The sequence below is a fragment of the Oryx dammah genome, unplaced genomic scaffold (genome assembly GCF_014754425.2).
Source record: "Oryx dammah isolate SB20612 unplaced genomic scaffold, SCBI_Odam_1.1 HiC_scaffold_28, whole genome shotgun sequence".
Taxonomy (NCBI): Eukaryota; Metazoa; Chordata; class Mammalia; order Artiodactyla; family Bovidae; genus Oryx; species Oryx dammah.
In genome coordinates, this window is record NW_024070212.1 from 26,010,931 (window position 1) to 26,030,286 (window position 19,356).

At 41.0% G+C, this 19,356-nt stretch overlaps 1 protein-coding gene across 1 annotated transcript in view; it reads right to left on the minus strand.

The window, feature by feature from the left end:
• Positions 1 to 19,356, minus strand: part of SLC22A15 (solute carrier family 22 member 15) — a 97,763-nt gene that overhangs the window by 23,687 nt on the left and 54,720 nt on the right. Inside the window, exons 5-7 of the mRNA XM_040230960.1 lie at positions 14,423 to 14,552; positions 9,749 to 9,964; positions 4,199 to 4,339 (exon numbers count right to left, since the gene is read on the minus strand). Coding sequence (XP_040086894.1) covers positions 4,199 to 4,339; positions 9,749 to 9,964; positions 14,423 to 14,552 — 487 coding nt within the window. The remainder of the gene's footprint in view (positions 1 to 4,198; positions 4,340 to 9,748; positions 9,965 to 14,422; positions 14,553 to 19,356) is intronic.

A 19,356-nucleotide genomic window follows, 5' to 3' on the forward strand; every position in this document is an offset into this window, starting at 1 on the left:
ATGGAAGAAACAGGCTGCAAGTGTCAGACGTGTCTTCTCTCTCTCAAGTGGCAGGAGGAAACAAACTACAAGTCTCAGGTTTTTTCCCTTCTCTATACAAAATTAAAAGGAGGTTTCTCCTAAAATTCTGTGTTGCCATGACACCTGGTTCTACCTGAACTTAACTTTTCTCAAACCTTGAGCTAACCTATGCATTTTTTCTTATGTAAATGTTTTTCTTAAGCTATGTTAATGAATTATGTATTTACCCTAGACTCTGTCTTTCTTCAAGTCAGTTCTGTTTAAGACACAGAACCCATAAGGGCTCAACAAACCAGTATGTTTTACTCATACAATTATTCTCTTAATCTATGTTAATGAAACTATATATTTGCTTGGAAACCTGCCTTTCTTCAAGATTCATATCAATCTTTTTATGGCACGGGATGATTTTCCTTGGCGCAGTCAATAAGCAGAAGTAGATGTTTTTCTGGAACTCTCTTGCTTTTTCAATGATCCATCGGATGTTGGCAATTTGATCTCTGGTTCCTCTGCCTTTTCTAAATCCAGTTTGAAGTTCATGGTTCATATACTGTTGAAGCCTGGCTTGAAGAATTTTAAGCATTACTTTGCTAGGGTGTGAGATGAGTGCAATTGTGCGGTAGTTTAAACATTCTTTGGCATTGCCCTTCTTTGGAATTGGGATGAAACTGACCTTTTCCAGTCCTGTGGCCACTGCTGAGTTTTCCAAATTTGCTGCCATATTGAGTGCAGCACTTTCACAGCATCATCTTTTAGGATTTGAAATAGCTCAACTGGAATTCCATCAACTCCACTAGCTTTGTTCACAGTGGTGCTTCCTAAGGCCCACTTGACTTCACATTCCAGGATGTCTGGCTCTGGGTGAGTGATCATGCCATCGTGGTTATCTGGGTGATGAAGATCTTTTTTGTACAGTTCTTCTGGGTATTGTTGCCACCCCTTCTTAATATCTTCTGCCTCTGTTAGGTCCATACCATTTCTGTCTTTTATTGTGCCCATATTTGCATGAAATGTTCCCTTGGTATCTCTAATTTTCTTGAGATCTCTAGTCTTTCCTCTTCTATTGTTTTCCTCTATTTCTTTGCACTGATCACTGAGGAAAGCTTTCTTATCTTTCCTTGCTATTCTTTGGAATTCTGTGTTCAAATGGGTGTAGCTTTCCTTTTCTCTTTTGCCTTAGCTTCTCTTCTTTACTCAGCTATTTGTAAGGCCTCCTCTGACAACCATTTTGCCTTTTTGAATTTCTTTTTCTTGGGGATTGTCTTGATCACTGCCTCCTCTACAATGTCACGAACCTCCGTCCATAGTTCTTTAGGCACTCTATCAGATCTAATCCCTTGAATCTACTTGTCACTTGCACTGTATAATCGTAAGGGATTTGATTTACGTCATACCTGAATGGTCTAGTGGTTTTCCCTACACGCTTCAATTTAAGTCTGAATTTTGCAATAAGGAGTTCATGATCCTTCTGATCCTTAGCACCCTTATGATCCTTATGATCCTTAGCACCCTTATGATCCTTAGCACCCAGTCTTGTTTTTGCTGACTGTATAGAGCTTCTCCATCTTTGGCTTCAAAGAATATACTCAATCTGATTTCGGTGTTGATCATCTGGTGATGTCCATGCGTAGAGTCTTCTCTTGTGTTGTTGGAAGAGGATGTTTGCTATGACCAGTGCGTTCTCTTGGCAAAACTCTGTTAGCCTTTGACCTGCTTCGTTTTGTACTCCAAGGCCAAATTTGCCTGGAGTGTTTCTTGACTTCTTTCTGTACTCTGGGTGTTTCTTGACTTCCTATTTTTGCATTCCAGTCCCCTATAATGAAAAGAACATCTTTTTGGGGTGTTAGTGCTAAAAGGTCTTGTAGGTCTTCATAGAACCATTCAGCTTCAGCTTCTTCAACATTACTGGTTGGGGCATAGACTTGGATTACTGTGATATTGAATGGTTTGCCTTGGAAACAAACAGAGATCATTCTGTCATTTTTGAGACTGCATCCAAGTACTGCATTTTGGACTCTTTTGTATGAATATGAATATTCCATTTCTTCCAAGGGATTCTTGCTCACAGTAGTAGATATAACGGTCATCTAAGTTAAATTCCCCCATTCCAGTCCATTTTAGTTCACCGATTCCTAAAATGTTGATGTCCACTCCTGCCATCTCCTGTTTGATTCACTTCCAATTTGCCTTGATTTATGGACCTAACATTCCAGGTTCCTTTGCGATACTGCTCTTTACAGCATCGGACTTTACTTCCATCACCAGTCACATCCACAGCTGGGTGTTGTTTTTGCTTTGGCTCTGTCTCTTCATTCTTTCTGGAGTTATTTCTCCACTGATCTCCAGTAGCATACTGGGCACCTACCAACCTGAGCAGTTCATCTTTCAGTGTTTCAGAAAAACATCTACTTCTTTATTGACTACGACAAAGCCTTTGACTATGTTGATCACCACAAACTGGAAAATTCTTAAAGATATGGGAACACCAGACCATCTGATCTGCCTTCTGAGAAACCTGTATGCAGGTTGAGAAGCAACAGTTAGAACTGGACCTGGAACAGACTGGTTCCAAACCGGGAAAGGAGTACGTCAAGGCTGTATATTGTCACTCTGTTTATTTAACTTATATGCAGAGTACATCATGCTAAATGCCAGGCTAGATGAAGTACAAGCTGGAATCAAGATTGCAGGGAGAAATATCAATAATCCCAGATATGCAGATGGCCCCACTTTATGGCAGAAAGTGAAGAAGAACTAAAGAGCCTCTTGATGAAAGTGAAAGAGGAGAGTGAAAATGCTGGCTTAAAACTCAACATTCAGAAAACTAAGATCATGGCATCTGGTCCCATCACTTCATGGCAAATAGATGGGGAAACAGTGGAAACAGTGTCAGACTATTTTTCTGGGCTCCAAAACCACTGCATGGTGACTGCACCCATGAAATTAAAAGATGCTTGCTCCTTGGAAGAAAAGTTATGACCAACCTAGGCAGCATATTAAAAAGCAGAGACATTACTTTGCCAACGAAAGTCCATCTAGTCAAAGATATGGTTTTTCCCATTGTCATGTATGGATGTGAGAGTTGGACTAAAAAGAAAGCTGAGTGCCCAAGAATTGATTGCTTTTGAACTGTAGTGTTGGAGAAGACTCTTGAGAGTCCCTTGGACTGTAAGGAGATCAAACCAATCAATCCTAAAGGAAATCAGTCCTGAATATTCATTGGAAGGACTGATGCTGAAGTGGAAACTCCAATACTTTAACCACCTGATGCGAAGAATTGACTCACTGGAAAAGCCCCTGACGCTGGGCAAGATTGAAGGCAGGAGAAGGGGACAACAGAGGATAAGATGGTTGGATGGCATCACCAACTCAATGGACATGAGTGTAAGCTCTGGGAGTTGGTGATGGACAGGGAAGCCTCGCATACTGCAGTCCATGGGGTTGCAAAGAGTTGGACACAACTGAGGGTCTGAAATGAACTGACTCACCTTGTGGCAATGTTATCTCAAAATGCATGTTATGGGTGAGGGACCTGGTGCCACTCTGAGTTTTGAGACATTTCTTTTCTCTAATTAGCAGCCTGCTGATAACTATATAACATATACCTACCATGGGCTAGCAAGTGGGGCACTCTTTCTGTCCCCTTCTGATGTCTATGTCAGAAGCTTTGTCTTATCTCTTTTATAATTTAATAAAACTTTATCACACAAAAGCTCTGAGTGATCAAGCCTTGTCACTGGCCCTAGATTGAATTCCTCTCCTCCAGAGGCCAAGAATCCTGGTGCCTTCCATGGCTCAGCAACAACCTTTCACTACTGTATGGCACATGGAACTATATTCAATATCTTGTAATAAACTATAATGGAAAAAGTTATGAAAAAGAATATATATATATGTATAACTGAGTGGCTTTGCTATATACCAAAAACTAACACAACACTATAAATCAACTATATTTCAATTAAAAAAAAATCTACACAATGACTCATAAGCTTGAAACCCAAGGAATAATGCACTAAAAAATGAATTCTCACTGTGTTTGGTCTGAAAAGAATTCTAATCACCATGGAATACTTAGCAGATACTGCATATGGACAAAGACAGTAATATTGGGGTGTTTATGCATGTTAGTGTATGTGTCCTCTACACAGTACATTTCATATCCACTCATACTCACCATCTTTGGTTAATCAAGTAGATGCAGACAGGGTAAGATGGAATCTCTATGAGGCCAGACAGGGCTAAGTTAGCATAAATGTTTCCACCTAGATCACCTGCACTCAGAGTGAGGCCATAATACACCAAGCTGCACACAAACCTGCAATTGGGGGTGAAAGACAAGAAAGACAATGAAAAAGTCCCTAAGAATTTGTCAGAAAAGATTAAAATACTGGTTCAAATAATGCCTTCTGTCTCAAAGAGTAAGTTTGACTCCCTCACTAGGCTTTCTATCCTAATAGAACTTCTATACTAGGACAAAATGAAAAAAATAAAGGGGCCTTGGAAATGACGTGAGCAACACCTAGATGCTCCATAAAGCAAACGAGCCGCCAGGTCCTGAGAGAGAAGATGTCGTCAGTGCCCTCATCACACACTTCTGCGTTTATTAGAAGACAATGACTCTATTTTAAATTTATTTAATTCAACTATTTATAAACACTTGCCCTAAGCAGTCATTGTGATATTATGAAAATGACTCTAGAAAACAACTCCTAGGGAGCAAGCCAACAGGGGACGGTATTGAGAACACATGCTAATAAGTGCCTGAGCCGCCAGTGGGTGGCCTGCAGGCCAGAGTGACAGGGACTCTGACATCTGGCCAGGTCTCAACCCCTCCTGGCATTCAGCAGCTGCATATGCTGCAGACAGCCAGAACAGGGAAGAGAAGACGAGGCCATGGCAGAGGCAGGCTCCTCTAGGACTATCAGATTTCTGCACAGCATTGCAGAAACATCGAGGCAGCACCCCTTGAGTGGCAGATATTGTGCCGGGCATGGAGCCTATGTCTTACAGCCCAGAAGCTATGCTGGAGAAAAGGCCATCTTGAAACTCCAAACTGGGTAGTAACAGGAATTTCTTCCAGAGTGAAGGGAATACAGCACTCTCTGCTTATCCACAGATGATACATTCCAAGACTCCCAGTGGATGCCTGAAACCATCGATAGTATTAAACCCTTTATATACTATTTTTTGCCCTAGACATCCATCCCTGTGATAAGGTTTAACTTCTATCTTGGGCCCAGTAAGAGAACATCTGAATTGCTGGCATCACTACTCTTATGCTTTGGGGTCATTACTAAGTAAAATAAGGGTGATGTGAACACAAGCCCTGGGATGCGGATAGTCGATCTGATAAGTAAGACAGTGACTAAGTGACTAACAAGCAGGATATGCTGGACAAAGAGATGATTCATGTCTTAGGTGGGATGGAGTGGGAGGGTACGAGATTTCATCATACACTTAGAATGTCATGCAATTTAAAACTTATGAGTTGTTACTTTCTGGAATTTTTCATTTAATATTTCAGACTGCAGTTGACCTCAGGTAATTGAAACCACAGAGAGCAAAACCTTTTGTGGCTAGGAAACTGCATTATTAAAAGTAAAACGAACTAGAACATAAATAAACCCTGAAGCTTGGCTTTGTTAAATATGAATGCATTTTGTAAACTAAAAATTTCTATACAACAGTAAAACACTTGGGTTTTTGAAATTCATTAGTTTTTATGTTTATACAGTTCATTTTGACAAGTGTTAATTATGAGGAAACTCCCACTTGTTATCCTTTTTCCTTAGAAAAAGTCCAATAAGCTACAACTATGAACAGATCAACAGGAAAGGGAAAGCTTTCTTTCCATCTCTGCCAAAAAAGCAAAGTGGGCCAAGTGCCCTAGGCTATTATTAAGAATGGGCCACAGGAACCAAGGAGAGGGAAGGCGAGGGAAGAGAGGTCCCTGGAGATGGCCTGCTTTGTGACTCATCCCTCTCTGGCAAATGAGCTCCGGCAGCAGCTACTTCCCATTACTTCGTCCTAGGTGGAGCTGTCATTCATAAACTATGGATGATGAGCAGAGTCACAGCTGGGACACCACGGGTAAGGATGCAAGGCAACAGTGAATTGTCTGTTCTCCCTGCCCGCTAGTACTTTGCTGTGAGCAGCAAGCTAAGCAAACTGAAATATTTTCCTAATTTTTTTTTCTTCACTCCACACAGCCTGTGGGATCTCAGTTCCCCAACCAGGGATTGAACCTGTGTCCCCTGCATCAGAAGCACAGGGTTTTAACCACTGGACTGCCAGGGGAATCCCCTTCCTAAAATATTTTTTAAATCCTTTCCATCTGCAGTAGGGACGAGACCCTCCTCTTACTTAACGCTATTCCTAATGTATTGTATGTGTTGGTATGTATTTATTCTGCATTTAAAATAGAAGTCCTAGTGAAGTATTCCAGACATAGAAATACACATACATATTTAATTCAGGCTGTGAAGGCAGTAAGAAGGGCACAAACAAACAAAGTCAGTTCAAGACACTAGAGGAGCTTAGCTTCTGGTAAGAGAAAATCGGGAGAACATGCAAGGCCTCTGGTCCCAAGGTGGGGACCCCGCCTACAAATTTCCTTGATGGTAGAGTGGTCGTTTGGATGCATAATTACAGCTATTAAAATCATTTCAATCCTGTTTATGGGACCCAAACAAAAATTTTAAATGCTTGCATAATATTTAACAGTATACTTAGGGCATCATGGAATTATTATCCCGTACTACTGTGGGAAATAACCAAAGGAACAGATGTTCAACACAGAGGTATAATTTCACCCCCCAGTTAAGGCTTTCTTCAATGACAGATCCACAGAAAAGATTTTAGAATTTTATAGCATCTTCAAAAAGAAGGGCACTATGTGGAATGACACTGTCTCTGTTATCGTGTATTTTAACATTCTGAGCCCTGGGGGAAGAAGTTTATTTGAGAAGAGCTCCTTTGGCTGTGTAAGACACAAAATAAACAGGAACATTCTCCCTGACTCTGGGTCTAATTTATTTGTCTATTTTTTTTTAATCCCCTGAAGTCCAGAACCCCATAATTAATATTCCTGGGAAAAAAACCTTAAAAACTGTAAGTAAGTAACCCCTAAGAAAGCAGATGCTTCCTTCAAGGCAGAGGGTTTGATTGACTCTCTACATGACACACAAATGCAGTTTTGTGGAGCCTTAAAGTACCTGAACATACTTTGTAAGTATTTCCTTTACAACTGATAGAAGCTCAAATTAGTAGCTCCCATGGAAGGACATAGACATTGGCATACTGAGTGAAGTGCGTCAGACAGAGAAAGATAAATATCATGTGATGATGCTTATATGTGGAATCAAAAAAAAAGGGTACAAATAAACTTATCTACAAAACAGAGTTACAGATGTAGAAAACAAACTTACGGTTATCAGGGGTAAGGGGGAGAGACAAATTGAGAGACTGGGATTAGCAGATACACACTGTGTATGTGTGTAGGTGGGGGGGTTGCAGTGTGTGCTTGAACTCATTTGCTAAGTCATGTCTGACTCTTTGTGACCCTGTGTACTGTAGCCCTCCAGGCTCCTCTGTCCACAGGATTTTCCAGGCAAGAACACTGGAGTGGGTTGCCACGCCCTCCTTCAGGGGATCTTCCCAACCCAGGGATCGAACTTATGTCTCCTGCATTGGAAGGCAGGTTCTATACCACTACCACCACCTGGGAAGGCCCCATACATACCCTACTACATATAAAATAGATAACTAACAGTCCTTCCTTGCGCTACTGTATAGCACAGGGAACTCTACTCAAAACTCTGTAATGGCCTATATGGGAAAAGAATCAAAAAAAAAATGGATATATGTATATGCACGACTGATTCACTTTGCTGCACACTTGAAGCTAACACAACAGTGTAGATCAACTGTACACCAATAAAAATTTAAAATTAATTAATCAATTGATTATTTTAAAAATAGGTTCCCTTATTCCCTTAATCCCCATGCCTCCAAGCTTGTGTCCTTCATTCAACATTTTTTATGTATCCATGATATTCCAGCAGCAAGCTGGCTCAGTGAGCTGGTGTGACCTGGCCCCTAACCATATAGGTGGTAGCCAGGGTTTGATTGGGTGGGAAAAGAGAATCATGCTATAGAAAACTATCTTTGCAGCTTCTTATTCTCAATCTACTGTTCTTTTCAGCTTTATATATATATGATTAACTTCATATAAAATGACTTCCCATGTGAAAAATACAAGTTTCTATGTAGCCTTCTTGCCAAATACATGCAAACCACAGCACAACCATCCTTTACGCCAGTAAATATGATGTTCGTGTCCAATCCTGGACCAATTACACTTATGGCACTTTAATGGAATGAATATTAAAACACATGGGTACTCTACAAATTCTACATATGGATTATCCATTTCTCCCTTTTCCACAATTTTATTCTTTCAGTGGAACCATTTTGAACCAGTCAGTGCAATCTACATTAATGCTAAGAACATTGTGAGGGCAGGTCAGAATCAGCCAAACTAGAAAATCAGGTTTGGAGAGTGCTAACCCATCCATTCACTGACTGGCACCGGGGCTTTGAGGCTTTTTTGAGGCTGTCATGTGGCACTCCTAGGACACTCCTAGAATCTCACTCATAGGAGGGATAACAGTTAGCTCACTTGTTGAGTCAGTGTGTGGGAATGTTAAATTAGAATGTGCTACCTACCTGAGGCCAAAACCAAGGGGAGGTGCTTCAAAGTCCTCAGAAACTCTTCTGTCCCTGGTCTGTCTGCTGCTTTCCTTCTTTTTTAAGGAAGAGGGTTGGGGGACTAAGGTCCATCTAGTCAAGGCTATGGAGAAGGCGATGGCACTCCACTCCAGTACTCTTGCCTGGAAAATTCCATGGACGGAGGAGCCTGGTGGGCTGCCGTCTATGGGGTCACACAGATTTGGACACGACTGAAGTGACCTAGCAGCAGCAGCAGCAGTCAAGGCTATGATTTTTCCAGGAGTCATGTATGGATGTCAGAGTTGGACTATAAAGAAAGCTGAGCACTGAGAATTGACGCTTTTGAACTGTGGTGTTGGAGAAGACTCTTGAGAGTCCCTTGGACTGCAAGGAGATCCAACCAGTCCATTCTAAAGGAGATCAGTCCTGGGTGTTCACTGGAAGGACTGATGCTGAAGCTGAAACTCTAATACTTTGGCCACCTGATGCGAAGAGCTGACTCATTTGAAAAGACCCTGATGCTGGGAAAGATTGAGGGTAGGAGGAGAAGGGGATGACAGAGGGTGAGATAGCTGGATGGCATCACTGACTCGATGAACATGAGTTTGGGTGAAATCCAGGAGTTGGTGATGGACAGGGAGGCCTGGCATGCTGCAGTTCATGGGATCACAGAGTCGGACATGACTGAGCGACTGAACTGAACTGAACTGGGGGATTTAAAATTTACATTAGATACTTCATAAGCAAAGATGTGTTTCTGACATCTGTAAGTTCAGTAAACCTCCTGGCAGGCACCATTATTTCCTCCTTGAAAGGGAGGATGCTGAGAAAGCTCAGGTGAGTACAATGCCTAAGGGAGGGAGAGGAGGATTGTTTTTTTTGAAAACAATCTCATGCTGAACGCAAGAGTGAAATTTTCTGTAACCCTGAAGAAAGAAGAGATTATCAATAACCTGGGATGCAGATCAACAGCAGAGCTCTTAGAGAGAATTACCAGATGAACATCAGGGTCAGCGTGTGCCCGAGGAGCACCCGGTGACGAAACAGGTCCAGGAAGCTGCCGGCCTCCTCGCAGTTCCCGTCAGCCGGGTGTGCCAGTGAGAAGCTGCACCTGAGCTGCCGGTTCCTCTTGGCAATGAGGCACAGAGCGGCTTCAGCCTCACGCAGCCGACCCTGGGAGTATAACCAACGAGGTGATTCAGGAATGGATCTGAAAGAGACGTCATCAAAGGCTGTATATTCGTATAGGTACATACGCACTGGAAGGAGACAGATCCCCCACGCAGGACATGGTCCCCAGACCACAAGTGGATTCCATGTTAGGTTTAAAGCTTGACTCTCCCAATGACACGTGGAAGAGAGAGGGATACAGAGGGCAGCTGTCAACAGCTGCCAACATTAATAATGGCCTCTTTTATGAATGGAAACCAAAATCATGCTTCCAAAGCTGCAGCAAAAAAAGCAGACTATGCATTTACTTTTTTTTACTTATTTTTAATTGAAGGAAAATTGCTTTACAGTATTGTGTTGGCTACTACCAAACATCAACATGACGCATTTACTTTTCAGCAAATTTTAATATGTTAATAGCAATTTATAATTATAAATTATATACATAATATATAACAGCAATATAATACTGAGTAATTCTTCATAAAACATGCATCAGAGATGAGACTCCAAATCACAGTCAAATGTTGTTAGAATAATATTCATAAACATAATACAGAGGTTTTAAAGATCTGAAAAAGCCTCACAAAGATTAAAATCTCTATTATACATCAGAAAAGAATTTTTAAAGTGTTTTTAACATAGTGATGCTATTTAAGAGGTAGAGATTATTTGAAGACTACATATAAAACTGAAAAAGAAGTGATGACATTTTAGCAGCTCTAGAGCTTTTAAAGCTTTAATATTTTCCAGTCAGCTGACACACTCACTTTAATATGTCCTGAGGATATTTCCTGATCTCCCAAGTCCTTCAAGAAACAAAGCTTATTTTCTGGTTAACTTTCAGTTCCAAAAAACAACAGCTGTTTCTCACTATAGCTATAAAGTATCGAACATTTCTATTGCCACAGCAGTTCTCTTTCATCAGTTTCAAGACAGGTATTATGCATCTTTTCTCCTCTTCACAGTTCTGCATATTTTTAGGGCACCTTTCAAAACCAACTGGTGGCAGGAACATGGACACCCTGTTTATAAAACACAGCATCAAACCTTTTGATCTAATTTGATATTATTTGACTAAAATGAAACTTGTATGCATTTACTTTTCTTTGATGTACTTGTTTTTAATTGAAGGATATTTAAAGTGCCTTCTAGAACTTTCCATGCCTTTCAGTAAGGAGAGTGAAGGGCAACAAACACCACACAGTTTGTAACTTCATGGAGAGCCAGCTCATCAATAACCATTTGAGCACTTTCATTTTGCATGAGCAATGTAATAAGCGCTGAGAGGAAAGACAATGAAAACCAAAAAAGGCAGGCATTTTCCCAGGAGTTCTGCTCAGGGGAGAGACTATGCAGGCACAACATTTGGTTATCAACAAAGGCTTCTATAACCTCCTGAAAAAATTCCTTTATCCACCTTTTCACTGCTATCTGATTATTGTTACTAACACACAAGTAAGTAGTCAAGTAAAATGCCATTTGGTTGGAAGTTAGGCCAGCCGATGATTATCATCTGATCAACTGGTCCTATCCACAGGGCCATATATGAGGGACAATGTAAAACTATCTGATCAAGCCTAAATACAAATAAAAAGAACATAAGACTGGTGGGGTGAATATGGAGAGTATAAGTGGGATAAAAAATAACTGAAATAACAGAAAATCTATTATTGTAAAAATTAAAACTGAGGAGGACCAGAGGAGTGGAAAAGAACCAACAAGAAAATAGTCACCACATTAGCAGTCACTATTATTATATCTTTGACTAATTTATTCCCCCCTTCCTATTAAGGTTCTCTGTGTTTTCAGAATTGTTTATAAGCAATAAAGTCACTTTTAAAACTTTATAAATCATGTTTAAAGATGGTATTTGAGAGATACTCAGGTTTTAGAAATTTGACTCTGTGTTAATAAAACTATTTCTACTTGGATTTATCTGGATGATTTAAATTTAGGACCTGATATTTCTCCACATTTTGAGAAGCCGATAACTTCTCAACAACGAAGCCCCACCCAGTCGCCAATGGACAGATTTAGGACTATGAGTTCTAACGCGAACTGATTATTCCCACAGAACAGTAGGGCATGTTTCTAAAAGGAAAAGGAGGCCCTTGAATATGCTGCCCTCTACACAGTGTCCTGATCACTTTTAGAAGCTATATTGCTAATTTAACACTGAGGCCTCTGCTTGAAAATGTCCTGTGAATTTCTTTCAAGTTGGAAAACCTTTTTAAATTAAGGGGGCACTGATTTCTAAAATAAAACTGTTCTAATTCAAGTATTGTGAAAAGCAGGAGTTTTTGAGCTAAGTAACAAGATCTCTAGTAAAACAAACAAGGTATGTCTCTAAAATGACATGACTGTTTCTGATGTTGCTGACAGTTAATGAAGGCTAATTCTAAAGGTTTTTGTGTGAACATCTGTCCAATGGACAGGAGGCATCTGGTCTATGGAAGGGCCCAGGGCTTTGGTGCTGGGAATGCAGCTGAGCAAAGAGCCGGGGCTGTTCAGAGCTCGCTTTATAGAGGTTAGGCTCCGTGTGAGGCAGAAATAAGGGACCACTGGAAGGGCACCAGGTAAGTACTGCAGAATTCAGACAAGAAAGTGAATGATTGGGTATCTGACCATGAAAAGCTTGGAGCGGTTGGCTTTTAAGCAAACTGGGAAGGCTACTAATAAATAAGAGAAATGGCGAGAAGGGCACTGAAGGAGCTGGCCATAGCACTGAGTAGGAGGCACCGGGGCAGACCAGCCTAAGGTGTAAACCAGAACAGTGAGCAGCTTAGTACGCTGATGGGAACACAGGATGGGATAGGAGAGAAACTGGAGGCTGACTACAGCAAGCCTTACTTTCCAGGCTTGATGGAATACACATATAGTGTGATTTTATGTGCTTTCTTCCATTTCCCATTTTTCATGACCAGAATTAATCTCCAATCAAGTCAAGGTCCCCACCGAGTACTAAGTGGTAACAAACAGAATTTAGATTCTGAAAACTAAAAGACTACCTCAGATCAACCAGTGAAGTCACTCTACTATTGAAGGAGGGATGAGAACCAGCCTGGATTAAAAAGTATACCTGCGTGCTCAGTCACTCAGTCGTGTTTGACTCTTTGTGACCCCCTGGTCTCCGCGTCTCCTGCACTGGCAGGCAGATTCTTTACCAACTGTGCTGCCTGGAAAGCTCTAAGGAGGCAGTTTATTAAATATTTAAAAAGAAAATTCATTTATTTACTAATATGAATAAGAATGCTTATTAATTCAAGGAATCCATTTTTTCCCCAAAATTTACAATATACAGCTTAATAAATATGGCTAGTTTTCCTTTCTAATAAAATTATCTCACTCCAGTTCACACAACTGAATGCATTTCATAAATTTTACCTTTCTAATATAGTTTGGGGCCTTCCCTGTAGGCTCAGTGTTAAAGAATCTGTCTGCTAAGCAGGAGACATGAGTTCAATCCCTGGGTAGGAAAGATGCCCTGGAGAAGGAAGTGGCAACCCACTCTGGCATTCTTGCCTGGGAAATCCCATGGACAGAGAAGCCTGGTGGGCTACAGTCCATGAGGTCGCAAAAGAATTGGATATGACTTAGACATCGATAAATATAGGTTAACTATTTCTACTATATTCATTTTTGCACTTAACAATTCTCTTAATTTCAAAGAGAGAATGAAAACAGATTTCAGCTCAATCCCCACCAAATCTCAATAAGTAGAACTTATATAAAGAATTACTAAATCAAATTGCTACCTCAATGAAAATTCTATTACAGGTATCTCACTTTACAGCACAGAAGAAAGCTGGCACCACTGGCTGAAAATTTTATTTATCCCAAAGATTTTGATGTTTTGGATTAAAGGTCTGATATCTAAGGGGAGAAAACCTTCCATAAGCACAGTAAAACTTCTGGAGAAACAGGCCTAAGTTGGTGGCTCATTTTACAGCCTTAAGAGGAGCATGGTATGTTATCTTGCCTTAACCAAGGCATCACCCTTGTACTGCTTTGAATCCATGCACTCTAAGGATTTCTCCCATATCTGAGCATCTTCCCATGTCCACCTGTAGAGGCCCTGAGATGACAGTCATCTGTGGAATGAGGAAGTATCACTATATATTCAATATGCATAGACTGGTCTATAATATCATACTTCGGTCACACCCCTAGCATGGGATCTGATCCAGTCTGAAGATTTTTAAGCTTAAGACATTAGGTTAAAAAAGAAACTAGTACCCTCCCTTGAGAATTTGAAGGTTAAAATGCAGAGGTTGAGAGGTTACTTTAAACAAGGGATACCTGCATTCTGAATTAATTAAGCATCTCTCTTCCCAGGAGCTGCCAAGCATTGGAGCGCTTGCGGAATTTAGTTCTTCACCAAAGTCAGTTCAGGCAAACTCCTGAAAAGGAATAACGCTGCTCATTGACCCGCATCCTCTTAAGACATTCCTTCTGCTTATTTTAAATTAAAAGTCTAAGAGGAAAAACTACTTACAAAGATAAGAGAAAGACCACTGTTCCCTGCAGGTTAACCAGTATGGCTAGGGTCCTCCAGGAACGGATGAAGTATCCCAACAGGGCATATTGGGCGATGCCGACTGCGAAGAAGAGGCCACCAATTGACCCTAATTCAGGAAAAGAGACTTGTTACTGGAGAAAGAACCATCTGCAACCCCATTTCCAACCCAGGTCACGGAACCAATCCTTTCTTTCTGAGATGTCAGCAGAAAGAAAAACCTACACAGATATCATCGAAGATCAGATGATAAAACCAGAAGAGAGGCCAGGAAATCAGTGGGAAAGAAGGAAGGACAGATGAAAAATACAAACCACATGTGGTCAAGATAAATCTTAAGAGCTGCCCAAGTGCTTTCTGCATTGATGTTGCACTGACATCTGCCTGAACTTGTGGCTAAGGCTTGGAAATATTATGTGCTGCGTGGTGGGAGGTTTTTAGGTCATGAGGCTATGGCAGTGGTGGGACTGCATCTCCATCACAGCGGCTGTCCCTGAAATCCTTATCTTGAATCACAGCCTATTCCCCAGTTTTCCATACTGTCCTTCCCCATTTATCACCACCAGATACATGACATTTTACATTTGTTTCTTGTCTTTCTCTTCCAAGTAGAATGTAAGTTCCACAAAGCATGAATTTTTGTCAGCACACTGACAGTAAAAACATCAACCATAGGGTTGTTAAGGATCTTATGATTTTTGAAATAAATAACAAATGAGTACAAACCCACTGTGCTGCCCAGTATACTTGCAAATTCTGTACCTCTGACATGCTTTCTATAACTGCTACTATTAGTAGTAAAGTACACCTATCACTATTTATTTATATAATAGCTACTATTTGTTGAGTATTAGACTGTGGAGGAGCCTGGTAGGCTGCAGTCCATGGGGTCACGAAGAGTCAGACACGACTGAGCAACTTCACTTTCACTTTTCACTTTCATGCATTGGAGAAAGAAATGGCAACCCACTCCAGTGTTCTTGCCTGGAGAATCCCAGGGACGGGGGAGCCTGGTGGACTGCCATCTATGGAGTCACACAGAGTCGGACACGACTGAAGCGACTTAGCAGCAGCAGCTTAGCAGCAGACTTTATCAACATTGTCCTATAAAGCCGGTACCACTATTAGCTATCTACAGACGGAGGAAATAGCTCAGAGAAAGTTAGGTGCTGCGGTCTAAGACATGGGGCTGCATGTGGCCCAGCCAGGAGGTGCTGTCCCCCGGTCTGACTGGACAGCCTGCACTCGGTACCGTTCCTGCCCCCTGTCACTCTTCTAGGGAAAGGCGGGCTCCTGTGGGCATCCCACAGCAACACAACTTTGTTACAGGAATTTTCTACAACAATCCTGCAAGACAAACATTTCTCTTATTCTTGTCCACAGATTATCAATCTATAACAAAACACAATGACTTGTTTGCTGTCTGCCCAAGTGAGGAAAAAGGGGATGCAGAAGGGAAGGCTAATGTGACAGTCAGTTCAGCATGAACAGAAAACCAGTCAGGGCATGTGGTCTGCTAAGTAAGGGAATGGGATTTCCATTCCCTGTGATTTCCCTAGAAACGTAGATAATCAATAGCTATTACAGATTCATTACAGTGCACCAAATAGCACCTGGTTTCCAAGAACAAGGCTTTCTGTCACTGCTCAGTAACAGTTCCGAGTACTCAATATCCACTGACAACAACGTGGGCAAAAAGACAAAGGACCACAGGATGGGACCACTTCAGCAGGACCAAGTTCAGACCCCAGGTTCTTCTATACACTGCCATATGACTTAGGGAAAATCCCTAAATATCTGAGTCTCCGTTTTCTCATAAATGAAAGAGAAATAATAATACAAACCTCAAAAAGTATAGTCATTAGTTTCAAATGAAATAATGCATGCTGTACAAATGTTAGCTATATGGTCCTACTGTAAAAAGGGTATAGCCCCTTATATCTATTAACGTCCCCAAAAATGCCATCTGGAAGCCTCCCCTGGTGAGTGTCTGTTATAAAATATTACCTAATTAGCACTTCTTTCTAACTCCAAGAATCCTTTCCTTTTTTTTTTTCTTTTGGAAAGATGACCTCCCCATATTTCATCCCTGTGGTTCAAGGGGGAGATGTCAATCGAGGTTCCCCCATGGTGACCCCAGCTGGGACAATCAGAGTTCCTACCAGTATTTCAGGATTTTCAAATACTGAACTTGGCAGTGAAACCAATGATCTGCTGGGCCTCATCCCTGACTGAGCAGGGGAAGTTTCTCAGAGACGACGGGAAACAGAAATGAGACGCATCTAACTTCCTTGTTCTAAGCATTGCCAAGGCCTGGCTCTTCTTGGTTTGCGTGTGTTAACTAAGTGATTTCCCTTTGTATCTAAGCTCATCACAGTTGAATCTCTATCACAGAAAGACCTGTTATCAGCTGAATATGGTAAACAGGAGGAAAGGATTCAAAGGTTCCAGTTTCATGACTTAAAAACCATGATGACATGGCGATAGACAGAAGTCCCAGAAAAGGATGTAGATTTTAGGTGAAAGAAAGCAATATCTTTAATTTGAGGGGTCAACAGACATCTGCACATGATACCCAGCCAGAAGTTGCACACATATGCCCGGAAATGACAACAGGAATAAGGGGAGGAGATAAAGATGTGGTGAGGCTCCAGGCTATTTGGTTAAAAAATTTAATTAAAAAAAAATGAACATTTCAAATCACCACTTCTGCATTTTGTAACTCTGGAATGCCATAGGTAGTTTTGTAGCTATTTATGGGCCTATCCAGGTGGCACAGTGGTAAAGAATCTGCCTGCCAATGCAAGAGACTCAGGAGACTTGGGTTCCATCCCTGGGTGGGGAAGATCTCCTGGAGGAGGAAATGGCAACCCACTCCTGTTTTCTTGCCTGGGAAATCCCATGGACAGAGGAGCCTGGCAGAGTCCGTGAGGTCACAAAGAGTCAGACATAACTGAGCACGCACACACGCACCCATGGTCTCTGGTTATTTACATCTATTTTTCTGATTTCTTTTCTGCTTATTTTTAATTAATTTCAAGTCTGCAACCCCTGGTCAGTTTGCACTAGCAAAAGTCAAATTTCAGCAGGTGAGAAGATAATGACTTCATTTTTATAAGCAGCACCAAGGGTCCATCCAGCTTTCAAGCAGAAGGCCATGAAGCCCCCTTGATCCCTTTTTCTCTTGCCTTCTCTGCTGATTCTTTAGCAGGTCACCATGCACGCACTCTCCTCCTCTTTCACTACTCCCACCTGGTGCGAAACATCTGCAGATTCCACAGGGGTAACCACACCGGCCCCCTGAATGGCCCCTCAATTTCTACTCTTGCTTCTCTACAATTCAGCCTGCATGCACCTACCAGAGTAATCTTTCTGTATGTAAGGTTCTATGGCTCCTCTCTTTAATTCAGTCACTGGCGACTCACTGTATTTTTAGTTAAAGCAAAAAACAACCCTAATTAGGCCCATCAGGCACCCTCCAACACTCAGCCCCTCCAGCCTGATCTCAGCCCAGCCTCCTCCTGCCTTTCCACACTGCACCTTTTCAGGTGCTCAGAGCAGCTCATTCCTGCCCTCAGGGGCCTGTTCCTGCCACTCCATGTGACTGGAATTTTTGCTCAGAAAACCACACCCCCTAGGTCTTCCGCCCTTCACATCTTTGATTAAATACCTACATCAAAGTTTTCTCTAACTTTCCTATTTAATGTAACTGTCTCCTGCGCTTACTGCCTACTCTATTATCCTGTTTAATTTTCTTCACTGCCCTTAAAGTTTTCAGAAATTACTTCACATTGGTTATGCTTCTCCTGACTAAAACATAAGTTCCATAAGAGTAAGGACCTTCCCCCACCCAGGCCTGGCGTGTTCACTCTTATATCGCAAAGTGTCTGTCTATAAAAGTAGTATCTGGATAGCATTAACATATATACCTACCATGTGTAAAATAGATAGCTAGTGGGAAGCTGCTGTATAGCACAGGGAGCTCAACTGGGTGCTCTGTGATGACCTAGAGAGCTGGGATGGGGGGTGCTGGGAGGGAGGGGATATATGTACACATACAGCTGACTCAGTTGTATAACAGAAACTAACACAACATTGTAAAGCAATTTATTCCAATAAAAAAATAATAAATGGAAAAGGCCAACTTAAGAGATTGGGATTGACATACACATACTACAATATATAAAACAGATAAGGACCTACTGAATAGCACAGGGAACTTTACTCAGTACTCTGTAATGGCCTATATGGGAAAAGAACCTAAAAAAGGAGTGGATATATGAATATATATAACTGATTGACTTTGCTGTCTACCTAAAACTAACACAACACTGTAAATCAACTACAGTCCCATGAAAAGTTTTTTAAAAAGCAGTGTGTCTGGTACATGGCAAGGTCTGTTTAATAAATCAATGTTGCAGAACAGATATGCAAAGAAGAAGCTCTGGAAGGACACACAGCAATCTGTTTACAGTTGTGGTCTTTGGATGAGCAGGACGATATGTATTCTTTATGTTTCACTTCTATATGTTTCTTGATTTTTTTTCACTTCTATATGTTTCTTGATTTTTATGAACATCAATAACTTTTGTTATAAGGTATTTATATAAGAAAATTAAAAACAAATATATTAATATGACATTTTTCACAGCTTTAGTATTTTACCTTTTCTACTCTCAAAAATTTTCAATCAATTTTACTTATTCTTGTTAAGCACTACACTGCAACTGGTTAAAAATGGATGTTTTCAGTTTGCACTTATACTTTGTTATAGGTACTTTATATAGTATTTTATACATACTGCAAATATTATTTGTAATCATGCATAATTTTTCAAAACAATTTTTTTTTTTACTGCTAAACAATCAGGGTGCCATGCTGTGCTAAGGCACTTTAGTCGTGTCCAACTCTTT